The sequence below is a fragment of the Hyposmocoma kahamanoa genome, unplaced genomic scaffold (assembly GCF_003589595.1).
Source record: "Hyposmocoma kahamanoa isolate Upper Pololo Valley unplaced genomic scaffold, ASM358959v1 95765, whole genome shotgun sequence".
NCBI classification, from domain to species: Eukaryota; Metazoa; Arthropoda; class Insecta; order Lepidoptera; family Cosmopterigidae; genus Hyposmocoma; species Hyposmocoma kahamanoa.
Window position 1 is genome coordinate 14876 of NW_020655041.1, and position 13829 is coordinate 28704.

The following is a 13829-nucleotide window of genomic DNA, read 5'->3' on the forward strand; positions in this document are numbered from 1 at the left end:
TAGATTTTCAGTACAAATCGGCAATTTCATACTTTAACCCCTATTATATAAAGGCTCCCATTTGACATACGGGACTCTTACCGGCTCCCATTTCCCGAACTGTGGGGTAATGGGAGCGAATGACATGTTTTAGTCTTTCTTTTTAACCAAATATAATATTTTAGTTTCACATTTTTTCTGTGATTATCTAGTACCCAGTAATGTGAAACGTACGTTCATAACTAACAAAAATTTAAATTCCATAAATTATGACTTTTATTATCAATTTTCCTTAGTAGGCTCCCATTCCCCCACGCTCCCCTACTTCCCTAGGTGAACTCGTTCAGAAGCTCTACTACTAAAAATAAATGTTATGTTACAATATAGAACCTCCCCTCAGGTCCCCAACTTAAGATCGTGGCCACAGCATCAGCAGGGTACAACCATTGTAATTTAAAAGAACTGAAGAGTCGTGGTATTCAGTTGACCAATACGCCAAATGTATTATCACCGGCCGTTGCCGAAATCGCCATTACGCTGATGCTGGGAGCCGCTAGAAGATTTACAGAAAACTTAGCTCAGGTCCGAAGGTAAACAAAAATTGTGTATTATATCTCAACGGAAACTTGGAACCACAATTTAGTTCGTATCAAATTATTATAGTTTGATAAAGGTAACGCAGAAGAAATTTAACATTTTAAATTCATACGTAAGGACAGAAGAAACTGGCGGCCAGCTTTCATCTAACAGTATGATTATAATTTAAAACTGTCTGTTTCTCCGACCAAGTTAAATTATTTTATTTGGCAAATTCCTAATTTTTCGTTTCAGTGGCGAATGGGAAATAGGTTTTGACAAAGTTCTCGGTCAGGATATCCGAGGTAGTACAGTCGGCATCATCGGTCTGGGCGGAATCGGACAAGCTACCGTCAAACGGTTGGCCGGATTCGAAGTAGCCAAGTTCTTGTACACTGGACATAGAGAAAAACCTGAAGGTTAGTCTGATATTGGAATAAAGCTATAAAAATATATATAAAATATATAATCGGTCGATCGATCATAATACCATCAGTATTTAGTGTAGTGCAAGTCACGTTCAGATGAATTAATGAATTCGGAATACTGACTTAATAATATGAATCCGAGCTACATCAATGACAAATAACCAAGGCTGCAGCCTTGGTTGTTTGTTTTAATTTCCGGTCATGACATGTTTGAACTTTTTCCCAGGCAAAGCCCTTAATGCGGAGTTTGTGCCACTCGACACCCTTCTATCGCAAAGTGACTTTATAGTTCTGGCAGTGCCCTTAAACGATGAGACGAAACATATGATCAACAAAACCACCATTGCTAAGATGAAGAAGAATGCTATTGTCATTAACATTGGTCGGGGTGGTAAGACTCGTCTTTTTTTTTCTTTAATTTGCTTATAGGCAAAGAATAGGAACTTTAAAGTTCATCAAATTAATGTGGATTGTTTTAAAAATGTCAATTAAGTATAAATCAATGATGCAAACACTGACAATGAAGAGAGAACATAGTGAATCAAATGGATACATGAAATTGGATTTAAAAAACATACGAAATACTGCTCAGAATCGCTTTTCCTAAGTGTAATAGTAAACATAATTTAAGTAAGTAAAGCTAAAAGTAATGTTCCGTTAAATCATCATCTCGAATCTTCATCTTAGTTATTTCTATAGGTCGATAGTTTATTGGTTACTTAGTTTCTTATGTAATTGTAGAATTTCAAAGTAAAAGCATTCTACTTTGGAATTGTATCTATTTCTTATAAATCTCATAATTGAAATTCCAGAATTAATTGACCAAGAAGCACTGTACGACGCGTTGAAGAACAAAGATATCTACGCAGCTGGCTTGGACGTCACCACTCCTGAGCCACTGCCGAAGGACCATAAGTTACTCACATTACTTAACGTTTGTAAGTAGCTTTGCCATTACCTAATATCCGTGTTTCCTAGTTAGGGCGCGTCCCCATTATGTCGTAAGTTTTATTTATCATAGGATGACAGTCGCATCTAGCTTGTTCCCATATCACGACTATCTGTGTCGTGGACGTTTATTTTATCGACTGTCATGACCGACTGTCGTGTCTAGCTGTTCCCACTAGATCGTAACGACCATTTATCGGTGCACGTGTAGTCAACGATAAATAAAACATGACGACATTAGTAGCGGCTGCGATTATCTGTCGTCACACTTTTATTGTGAAGTTTTATTTGTCGTTATGACATTGTCTCGACAGTCTGTCGTCGTAACGTTATAAAAGTCGTGAACGACAGTTAATCGTGTTGTACTATATGTGAACAACTTCATTAAAATATACAAGCCACGACACTTTAAACTCCACGACACTCTGTTGTCACGACATAATGAGAACGCGCCCTTACATGAACTGTTCATCTAAAACAGCCCTTTCACATTATCCTGCGTATGGGCCATATACATATAGTCTCGCAGGACGTATTGCAGGATTGCAGGATTGCAGAATGGCTAATGCCGCGTAATGCAGGATTAAGACTACATTCATAATCCTGCATTACGCGGCGGACTCCAATGCATGATAATTAATGCCCCCTTCTAGGCTTCTTGCTTTAAGTTACTACAAATTGTAGCAATGAAATATGTTAGAAGTTGTAGAGGGAATTAGCCAACTTGTCTACAGTGTAATAATGATTAAAAACGTATGGACGCAAGTTTAATTTTTAAATGATATGAAGTAATTACCATGTTTGTTCCATTCTAGTCGTACTCCCGCACATCGGTAGCGCAACGGTGCGTACCCGCACTGAAATGGGTGAGCTGGCTGCCAACAATGTAGTTAACGCACTCACTGGAAAGCCACTAATCACTCCTGTAACTCTATGAATTACAAAAGTAATTACTTTTATTGTGATGAATAGGTAGTAGTAGTTAGTATAATAGTTAGTTGTAAGATAACTATGGGTCTTTTAGTTAACACTAAATTAATTAAAGTATGATACAATTTTATTAATAACTGCCAAATAAATAGTTTAAAATATATGAAAAAAATGTTTTTATTACCTCAATTATATCTAAAAAATTTCAAATAACATTTATTATATATACATTTTATATACAAAAACCAATTTACAGCCTGTATTTAAAATATTCCTAAGTTTTTCCTTAAGAGCTATAGTTGCAAACTAAGTTTTGACAATGTTAAATGATTCAATTGCTAACCAATTTCAAAAAAGGAGGAGGTTCTCAATTCGACTGTTTTTTATGTATATTACGCGATAACTCCGGTATTTGTGAACCGATTTTCATGATTCTTTTTTTGTTGGAAAAAAAGTTTGTCCTATTTAATTTTGAAGAAAATCTTCTACCTTTAAGGATGGCTGTTCACACATGAAGATTCATTTTTATAAATCGCGCCTAAATTTTATTATGAGGAGCAATTATTTTAATGGTTGACTTTGCTATTCTCCAATTCAAGGCGTTTTGCTCTCTCAATATACTTTGAGTAGTGAGAACCGATTTTTATTATCTCCTGTGTCAAGTCCCCTATAGTGGCGAACTAGGGGATGGATTCGGGTTTGCACACTTTCTGGTAACCGATTTCAATAAAACTTGGTAATCATATGTAATTCCATTCCTTTTGAAGTCGGTTTTTTTAGTCCTCTGCACTGAAATTATTATTGAATCATTTGACATTGACCAAAAATATTTATTGCAACATGTTGACTTCATATTGAACTGCATATGAAATCTATTGTCTTTGTTTCTAAAATTCCATAAATTCAAGTTACCAGTCATAATAATTTACTGTATGAATTTTGTTCAGATGGCTTTAATCTAATCGCAGTGACACGATTAAAGATCTATGAACACATCCAATGCATCCAATGTGTGCTGTGTAGCATACTCCACGTTTATTCCTTTTGTAATTTAGATGTGCATTAACTCATAATGCATTCAGTATCTTTTAATACAATTAGACTGTAGAATAATATGGCATACAAAAGAGAACTAAAAAGTAATATTAAACTCAAGGTGCATCCTGCACAACTGTAGAAAGATCCTTTAAGTATGGCTCAATTAGATTTTCCAGTGACAGAATGTGACCTGTATTACAATTATCACTTCCAATGAAAGTTATCACTAGTGGCAGTTTGTTCATTTGGATTACCTGTAAAAATTTTAGATATAAAATTTATATTGAGAATTAATATAATTTTTTTTTTTCATTATAAATATTCATGCAAAATCTATTGTGCAAACAGAGACAATAATGTTTATTAAATAAAAAGAAGGTCAAAAAGAGGTGAGACTCATAATCGTAGTCATTTCAGATGACTTTCTCATCCACTCCCAGTCTTAGGCCAACCCCGAAGACCACTGCAACAACTAGTCTGTGGCTCAGACTATACTATACTGCATAGGATATATTGTAGGAAATTTATATATAATTACGAACTAATAAAAAAGACCTTTAATCTATAGTCTTTAGTATATTTCAACATTCATTGATCTTACACAATATGGAAGTAAACAAGTAATACTTGAAATCTCTATCTAAACCTAGTAAACTAAAACTGTACCTGGTAACTGGAATACATAGAGATGATAGTCTTGTTCCGCCCTAGGCCGAGTTTACTGGCCTGATCAGTCGCCATTCCAAACGTCGATATAAAATTGGGTTTCAGTGCCAACTGTGGGGCTCTTTCAGTGACCGCCCGTACCAGTGGCACCCCATCTCTATCCGTAATCAAAATGCAATGTAAACCATTGACTCTGAAACAAAGTAAATTTATTATTACGATTGTACCAAACTGTCGTTATTTATGAAGATAAAGCTATACGTACTTCTCTAGTAAATGATTTAAATATTTACGAAGGTCGTCCACCATTTTCTCGTAAAACAGATAAAGTTTATGTCAATTTCTAATACTTTAACAGCAAAATTAAACACAATTCTGTTCTATTTTAGAGAGACATAAATATATTATTTAAATCAATCTTTCTAATTTATTACATAGATAGATTGACAGTGGCCAACAGTGGCATTTAATTTGTCATATGTCACAAATAATAGACATTTTTTCCTCCTTTCGGGTGGTGGGTAGTGTGATCAAAAGTAAGTGGATTAAATAAACGGAATAAACCATGAAAGTTCAACCTTACTTCTGCTATATAAAATTCTAATAATCTATGTCTTTAAAGAATTATTTTAGCTAGTGTTACGTTTTAAAATATACAAAAAAGAATTCAAAATCGAGTCGAGATTATTAAAAAAATTCTTGACCACTGTGGATCGAAAAGTATAAACATCAGGATATTGTCTATTGTCAAAATGGCAGAATCGATGTGACAAGTCTGCGATTTTCGTAATTAACTTTTGAGTGCAAAAATTACTGTCTTTGTAATTTTTAGGCATTTATTGGGTTTACTTACAAGGTATAAAATAAATTCTTAAGATTTAAGTTCTAAAATAGTGCACAGTGTTATTGCTTTTATGTTGCAACTTGTCGAGAAATAGCTTTTTGTATGATGATAACAAAAGATATAAAAATTCAGCCTTGTATCTTTCTGTGCTCTTTTTCATCACATGTGTATCGTTGAGATTATTGAGTCATGAGCGTGAGCAGCCACAAAAGTCCGTGCTTATATATGTAACTACAAATTGTGGTTCTAAGGATTGTGACGTCACGATATTGACAATACGTTATTTACAGATGTTTGTCTGCCTTTGTCGGTGAGTGGGAACTGTGTCATAGTGTGCCGGTGAAGGGCGAGTTCGCGACGAAGGGGTGGGCCTCCGCGAGGATGGGCGGCGATGTCTGCCCCCTCCGAAAGCGCTACCAGCCCTTCACCATGTGCGTGTACTAACATATCGCTTATGCAATTGTTTCATGAGCTAAAACAGAAGTTTCCCGGTGTTCCTGATCATGTTGTGTCAAATACGATTGAGCTCTACTGCCACGACAAACAAGCTTGTGAAACTCACCTCCACAGCGAAGCCAAGGCCTCCCTAACACATGCCTACCATGCATCATCTTCGGCAGCCGCACGTCAGCTTAACGAGCTCAAACTCAACCCACCCGGCAAGTGTCGCAATCAGCCCATAGTCAAGCACGAGGCTGCCAAGTCCACCGCTGTCAAATCAGTCACTTGCCAAAGCCCACAGACTGCTGTACTAAGCATAGATACTGTCACAAATGAAAATAAGAAAATACTAAATACAGATGACAACCAGAATGTTCTTGAAACAAACAAAAATGGGTGTGAGAGGAAAAATAATACGTCTCCAGTCACGGTTATAAACATTGACAATTGTTTTGCAAAATACAGTGCGGAATCACCAAGTGATTTGGAATTGACTAATGACAATACAAATAATGAAAAAGTGGGTACTGTTGATGGAAATACACCTGAGCTTTTAGAGAGCACAAATTATAGAATATTGAAGAGTAATAAAATAAAATGCAATTTACCTGAGAGATTAGAGAAAGGAAAAAACAAGAAAACTATAAAGAAAGAGGAACCCTTACTCAAAGAGGAGAAAGAAGTTCTACCAGAGAAACCCGAACGGCCAAAAACACTAAACTTCATAAAACCCAATCCAGATCTTGCATTTAAATCAACACTAAAAGAACTTGAGGTTGAACAGTCCAATACTGTTTCTCCAGTATCATCACAAAAGCATGAGATCCCTCCAACCAAAGAGAAGACTGCCCAGTATCGACCTGAGCGTGGTTACCCTCTGAATTTGTCTGTTAATGTCAATTGTCACATGGACTATAGCCACGGATATGATCCATGGCTAGAAAACTATGATAGTCCTAGAGCAATAACATCAGTTAATTTAACAGTTTGTACACCTACATCAAATATGGCGAGCCCAGTAAGGGAGTCTCGTGACGATGACAGTGGTTTTGAAGGGCATGTGACGGTGACCGTCAGTCCGAGTACAACGCGGCCGGTAAGTCGACCTGCGCCTCCGCCTCCTAATAGAAATGCGAGTCTGATGTCTCCAAGACCATCTAGACCTGCTCCAGAGCCACCAGGAACAAATCAAGGTGAGTAGAAATTGTACTTGTTAATAGTAATATAAATAAGATAATCACACCAATTGCCTCATCTGAAACTAGGAAATACCCTTAGTTGATAATTCTAGAGTAACTAACTTCTAACTTGTAAGGTCTCACAGTAAAATAATTAACTCTAAATCAGTAGTTACTGAATTTTTAGTACCAAAAAAGCCTCATGTAAATTTTCTATTTTATTTATCGCTCCATATAAAGCATACAAAGATGTAAATAACATAAGAGTCCTTATTATCTGATACCCTGTAAGGGCACAGCAAAGAAGGACACAGGGCACTTATTCTATATTGATGGGTCCTATGTATAATAATAATAATGATCATTTTGTTTCGGACTCTAAATCCATAGTGTTAGTAACAAAATAACTTAAAAGTTAGTGTTAGTAACAACTGAGAAAGTACAATTTAATGTTTTATTAATGAGATTCCCCAGTATAAGGGCCAAAGCACAAAATCACATTTTTACAGGAGAGGCTTCCAAACTTTCAATCTAGTACATTTTCAATATTTCCTTGTATTTCGAGATTTTCTTCAATATGGTTCATTTTGTTTTAACACTACCTTATAGATTGTAATGAAATGAAGTATTTCCCACAAAAAATGAGTGATCAAATTGTTAGTTTGGCCCTTATACTTAGGACCCATATAATAAAAAAACAAGTCTCTAAAAAATTTATATTTACTTTTCTAATTGTTTTACTTCAGATGTAAGCATTTCATTATTTTAATACTTATTGTGTAAAATGCTACAGTCACAGCCATTAAAGAATTCTTTTAAGTACTTATATATCTAATTAAGTATGTTCCCTCTCTTATGCTATACAGAAAAAACATTGCACCTGTACAGTACAAGCATTCCAATGGCTTTATTCTTATTATATAGCGAACAGACCAGTACATGAGCAATATTAAGTATGTGCCTGAACAGGTTCTTGTTGACATGATGTGCCTAATTTAGGTATGCTTGTAAATTTCTGATAAACCTTTGTTCAATATCTCAAGTACAATATTAGTAATTTATTAATGAGTGTTATTAGTTGATAATTGATATAATATTATTTTAATGTCTTATTAACTACTGTTACATTTTGACACAATTAGTACTCAGATTACAATAACTATACAAGTTGTTAGTGCATGTTATTTAGGCAAATCTGTCGTATTATGTGTTGTTTACTGGTTATTTTTCAATTCATGTTACAAGCATTCATCACAAAAGAATGGAAAGCGATGTTCGAGGTCTACTATAGTATTTTGTTTTATTGAGGCTATTTTTATTTTACTTTGCTTATAAAATAAACATTTAAATTATAATTGTAAATATAATTGTTAAACACTTTAGTAATATTACATAGGGTAACTTTTTATAAGTGCCCAATATAATGATACTCAACTATACAAATGAGTTTTTCTGTGGGATGAATACAGATGTCTAATCTTCGAAAGTGATTTCAGGACGTTCCCTAATAGAGCGGCAGAAAGAGCGACTGGGTCGACTAGCGGCAGCACTGGCGCAGGAAAAAGCCCGTCTAGCATCACTTAACCGAGAGACGAAAATTTTGGCCGCACCGCCACCCCCACACCACCACGCGCAGAGGTTAAGGGCTTACGTCACTGGACTACGAGATGAATGCGACACACTTTCTAAACGACTCGAACTCTCTAATGGTATGTTTTTCACTAGATATTTATTTAATGTTTGCATCGTCATCCATAAAATATGAAGATAAACATCACATAAGACATATCGAGTTCTTAGGTTTTTTTGGAAATGAAACTATTTTTCCGGATTTAAATCGCGTATATTTGTTATTTCAAACAAACCGACGTTTCGGGCCTTTTACAGGTCCCATGGTCACGGTTGACTGAGGTGGTACAGTCTTCAACCAGTTATGTCTAATATTGATGCAAACCACATGCAAATTCGGAAAAATAGTTTCATTTCCTATCACATAAGACAATTTTTATTTTACTGAGAAACTGAGTCTTTAGGGGAAAAATACAAACAAAAAAATTGCTGTGATGAAACATGTTGGACAACTTATTAATTATCGTGTTTAGTTATTGCTTTACGCAAGTGGACATGTAGGTTTAACCAAATGAACAAAATAATAAACCATCGTTTATTCCAGCAGCTGCATGTCACTAGTGAGTAATGATTAGTCTATTGTTTTGTAAATTCTAAGTAACAGATGTTGTGGCTCAAAGTGAGCAATTACCAACATATCATTTAAATGAGCGTAGCCTGGGCTGGGTCTCACCGAACTGCATCCTAATTATTGTGAAAAAGAGTCATTTTTAAATATTTCATCATTATAACATACATCTTTTTTTGACCACCATAGTGATGCTTTAAAGCGTCAAAGAAACCATGTGTTATTTGTTAAGTATGGATTCATAGTTGCATTATATATGTTCAGTTATGCTTTTCGTTAACTTTAGGAGAATTGAATTAATATAAGGTTAAAATTTATAACATGTCACATCATCAGACTTGGCGTCTAGGAAACAAAAGTAGTTTTTGGTAGTGCCGCACAGTGGGCTGAAAATCGGCTTTCATAGATTTAGGAACTTTTATTTTAAAGTGTTTTTTTTTTTTTGCTAGAAATAGATTCAGTTCTGTATTACTATACTCAAATTTATCAAGCTAGTTAGTTTGACATGAAAACTGATTAGTTTTTTTTTTTTTAAATATTGTATGGAGCTGATATGAAAAATCATATCTCTGGAACCGCAAGGAAAACCGTAATATCCTCACATGCGGTTATAGTACAAAATATTTGCGATTTTTTTACATACTTCATATAACGGTAAACACTGCGGATTTAGCATCAAAAAAAATATTTAAAAAAATTAAAAATATTTAACAAAGTTACTAAAGTCACGTTGGGTAAATGCCTGGGTTAGGATTCTATAATGAATAAAACCGATTTTTGTGTAACTTAATGCACCAAATAATAATAATAAATCATTTATTCAGTACAACAATAATAACAGTAATACAAATACCAAAAGGTGACAAATAAATACAAATTATGAGTTGTACATAATCTGTCAAAAAAGCAAGTGGACAGGCCATCAATCAGCTCCCAAACTAGGGCAGCCCTGTACTCAGGGCTGGGCAAAATACATGCTACATCTTAATTGAAATACAAATTACAAAATACTTCCTTAAATGTATTTAAAATACAAAATACCAAATACTTTCTTGAGGTGTATTTGAAATACAAAATACAAAATACTTTCATGGGGTGTATTTAAAATACAAAATACAAATACAAATTACAAAATACTTTATTAGCATACTTGTCGCGACATGTGGAAACCAACAATTTCCTTCAAAGCATTTCCTTCCACAATACATATCTTGAAAAAGAAGTTTTAAATATTCAGTTTTACCAGAAAAAAAGTGTTAAACCAATACAACCATACTTCAGAGCACGAAGTACGTATAATTATTATTAATATTCCTGTACATGACGAATACTGTATATACGTGTAAATGCCATTCATAACACGTTCACAACACAAATTACGCTCACGCGATACGTTATCCCTATCTACTCGGCCTATAAAGGATGCAAATGTGCAATTTAAACCAACCGCAAAATGGCGGCTATAACCCTAGAACCCTGCTACTCTAAGTTATAACCTCGAAAAGATGACTTTGACGTCTTTGACAATACCATGCACTGTTGCCACCTGCAAATGTGCTTCTTCTGCATTGAATACGAGTATTTAAGATGTGGTGAGTGTTGTGTGTCGGTGTAGTGAGAACCTTAGTGCACAAATAAGTAATGAAGATAAAGTGCGGGTAGTTAGAAAAACTCGCACAACTAGAAGATGCTGACACCCGCCTCTTCAGTCCCTGCGAGACCATGGACGTTGCAATATGTCCGAAACGTCGAGGTAAATAAAATATGTTTATACGTGATTAAGTCCCGAATTAAAAATCAAATAATTTCATACTTCATTTTTTGAACGTTCCGCTTTACACACACGGACGCACGCACGCACGCACGCAGTCACGCACGCACGCACGCACGCACTCACGCACGCACGTACGCACGCACGCACGCTCGCTCACGCACGCACACACACGCACACACACGCACACACACGCACACACACACACACACACACACTCACACACATATACACATACATACATATAATAGATGCTCTTTGCAAAAAAGTAATTGATCACTTGCATTTACTTCGTCATTTACAACGACTTCAATCTAATTACATATATTTTTTGTATGTAGTTCTTCACATATAATACCACCACGAAGGTTGGGGGGTCGGTTAGGGTGCCGGTTGGGGGTTCAGTTAGGGCTCAGATAGGGGCTCGATTAGGGGGTCCGGTTGGAGGTCGGTTAAGGTGTCGGTTTGGGGATCGGTTAGGTGTCGGTAGGGGGTCGGTTAGGGGGTCGGTTGGCGACCGGTTAAGTGGTCGGTTGGGGTTCGGTTAGGGGGTCGATTAGGGAACGGATAGGGGTCGCTTAGGGGGCTGGTTGGGGATAGGTAGGGGGTCGGTTAAGGGGTCAGTTAGGGGGTCCATCCCCTAAACCGCCCCTAACCCGCCCCTAACCCGCCCCTAACCCACTCCCTAACCAAACCCTTAACCGACCCACTAACCGATCCCCTAACCAGCCAACTAACTGACCCCAACCGGCACCCTAAACGGCCCCCTAACCAACCCCCAACCGAACCCCAACCGGCCCCCTAACCTACCCCTAAACGACCCCCAACTGACCCCTAACCGACCCCCAACCGGCCCCCTAACCGAGCCCCTAACACACCCCAAACCCATCCCCTAACCCATATTCGTAATGACACTTTTACTTGGTAGTTTCGGTTTTAATTGTTAGTTTCAATTGTTTCTTAGAACAACTAATAAAATTAATCTAATTGCAATTAAAATCAATTCAATTGAAATCAATTGCAATTGAATAGATTTTTTAATCTGATTGAAATTTAATTGATTAATGATTATCACTAGTATCAGGTTTCTTACCACGGTATGACTTCTTTTTATTTTCCCGATATTTCGGAACGGTTGCACGCTCCATGGTCACGGGTTGACTGGACGGCGGCAGATGACAGCTTTATGAGCAGACATATCTGTCTACCCTCTTGCGCTGTCGACGACTACCTTCATCGCGATTTGTTGTGGCGTTACCATTGTCACTCACTTTTTTCACACAAACCACACTCACTGTATCCACACGCGAAACTGAACTCGAGGTATTTTTGTTTTTATTACTGCACGCACTAAGGACCGGATTCCATGCACTGGACAGTTTAAAACCATCATCACGGTTAAATGTTTTGTACTTCGTGATCTCGATGGCTTCTCGTACCAACCGTGGTAGGTAGTGACGTTCTGTCGAGAGTACCTGGGGGCTATGCAACTCGATCCAGTGGTTAGTGTCAGTCTGTGTGAGATGTTGTGCTATAGCCGACTTCTGTGCATCATTGTTTTTTACTGCTCGGATGTGTTCCTTCATACGATCGACAATTGTTCGTTTAGTCTGACCGATATACGAGCTCCCACAACTGCAGTTCACTTTATAGACACCCGGTGTTTGTAAAGGAAGGTGGTCTTTTGGTGAACGTAACATTTTTCCTATTTTGGTTAAGGGGGTGAAAACAGTTTTTATGGAAAACTTCCTTAGCGACCTGGCTATTTTATCTGTCACCCCTGTACATAGGGCAGAAAAACTGGTCTCTGTACGTCAATTTGCTTCTTCCTTTTGTGTATTGGTTTAAATGTTTTTATTTTGTATCCATTCTGTCGCAAAACCGTCTTAACGTGCTCCTGTTCCTGTGGTAGGTGGTGTGAATCACAAAGATCATAAGCTCTGTTGGTTAATGACCTGACGACCGAATGTAGGTGTTTTGGGTGATGATGTGAAGTGGCATGTAAATATTTGTCCGTGTGAGTTGGTTTTCTGTACACAGAATGACCGAGTGAACCGTCTTGTCGGGCTTTGACCAATACATCCAAAAATGCAAGCGCGCGATTTTTCTCAATTTCACATGTGAACTTCATTTTGTTATGGGTGTTATTAAGACGTGCTAAATAATTTTGTATATGTTGCTCCTTTCCTTCCATTATGCAAAATACGTCATCAACATACCTCTTCCATAATTTTATTGTTGATGGTGCTGACAGAATGGCGGCGTGTTCATAGTGTTCCATCCAAATGTTGGCAACAACGGGAGCAACGGGACTGCCCATCGCTACACCATCAATCTGAAGGTAGTATTGGCCATTATACAGGAAGTAGCTCGTGTTTAAGCAATGTTCAAGTAATTGAGCAATCTCCATTGGGATGTTATTTTCTTGAAGTTTCACTTTGATAACGTCGATGCACTCCTTTATTGGTACGTTTGTGAAAAGAGACTCAACGTCATAACTAACCATTGTCTCATTCTCGTTAACTGTGGTACTGTTTAGGATCTCAATGAAATGCCTGGAGTCCTTCACAAAAGAGTTCGTTGTGCCTACTAGAGGTGTTAGTGTACGAGACACATATTTTGCCAATTCAAACGTGGGTGAGTCTATCTGACTCACTATTGGTCGTAATGGTACGTTAGTTTTGTGTATCTTTGGCAAACCATAAAGCCTCGGCGGTTGGACGATACGTGGACGTAATAGTTGTTTTTCAATATCAACTGGGATAGCGCTCCTACATTCAGTAATAATGGCATTAGTCTGTCCTTTCACTCTGGCAGTCGGGTTGTATGTTAC

The 13829-nt window shown here is 37.0% G+C and overlaps 3 protein-coding genes across 4 annotated transcripts in view; 2 read left to right on the plus strand and 1 right to left on the minus strand.

Annotated features, from left to right (window-relative positions):
• The window catches only part of LOC113238438 (glyoxylate reductase/hydroxypyruvate reductase-like), a 6455-nt gene extending 3454 nt beyond the window's left edge, over nt 1–3001 (plus strand). For both annotated transcript variants that reach the window (XM_026475268.1, XM_026475269.1), the window contains exons 3-7: nt 380–569; nt 811–974; nt 1210–1374; nt 1796–1921; nt 2747–3001. In XM_026475268.1, coding sequence (XP_026331053.1) covers nt 380–569; nt 811–974; nt 1210–1374; nt 1796–1921; nt 2747–2868 — 767 coding nt within the window. In that variant the 3' untranslated portion in view covers nt 2869–3001. The remainder of the gene's footprint in view (nt 1–379; nt 570–810; nt 975–1209; nt 1375–1795; nt 1922–2746) is intronic.
• Nucleotides 3002–3595: 594 nt separating this feature from the next.
• LOC113238441 (ragulator complex protein LAMTOR3 homolog) lies at nt 3596–5040 on the minus strand. The gene is made up of 3 exons (XM_026475273.1): nt 4831–5040; nt 4566–4758; nt 3596–4153 (listed from the first exon to the last, which is right to left on the minus strand). The coding sequence occupies exons 1-3, from the start codon at nt 4872–4874 to the stop codon at nt 4013–4015; spliced, it is 378 nt and encodes a 125-aa protein (XP_026331058.1). The 5' UTR covers nt 4875–5040; the 3' UTR covers nt 3596–4012.
• Nucleotides 5041–5543: 503 nt separating this feature from the next.
• On the plus strand, nt 5544–8737 carry LOC113238440 (the record flags this gene model as incomplete). Its single annotated transcript, XM_026475272.1, has 2 exons — nt 5544–7043; nt 8525–8737. Coding segments are annotated over exons 1-2 (1456 nt in total), but the record flags the coding sequence as incomplete, so codon positions are not given.
• Nucleotides 8738–13829: the final 5092 nt, after the last annotated feature.

Excerpts from the sequence above, each read along its gene's own strand:
- LOC113238441 (XM_026475273.1), bottom strand. The coding sequence starts at position 4,874 with ATGGTGGACGACCTTCGTAAATATTTAAATCATTTACTAGAGAA. Across the intron at positions 4,759-4,830 it reads TTAAATCATTTACTAGAGAA|AGTCAATGGTTTACATTGCA; the intron begins GTACGTATAGCT and ends ACTTTGTTTCAG. Across the intron at positions 4,154-4,565 it reads CTATGTATTCCAGTTACCAG|GTAATCCAAATGAACAAACT; the intron begins GTACAGTTTTAG and ends AAATTTTTACAG.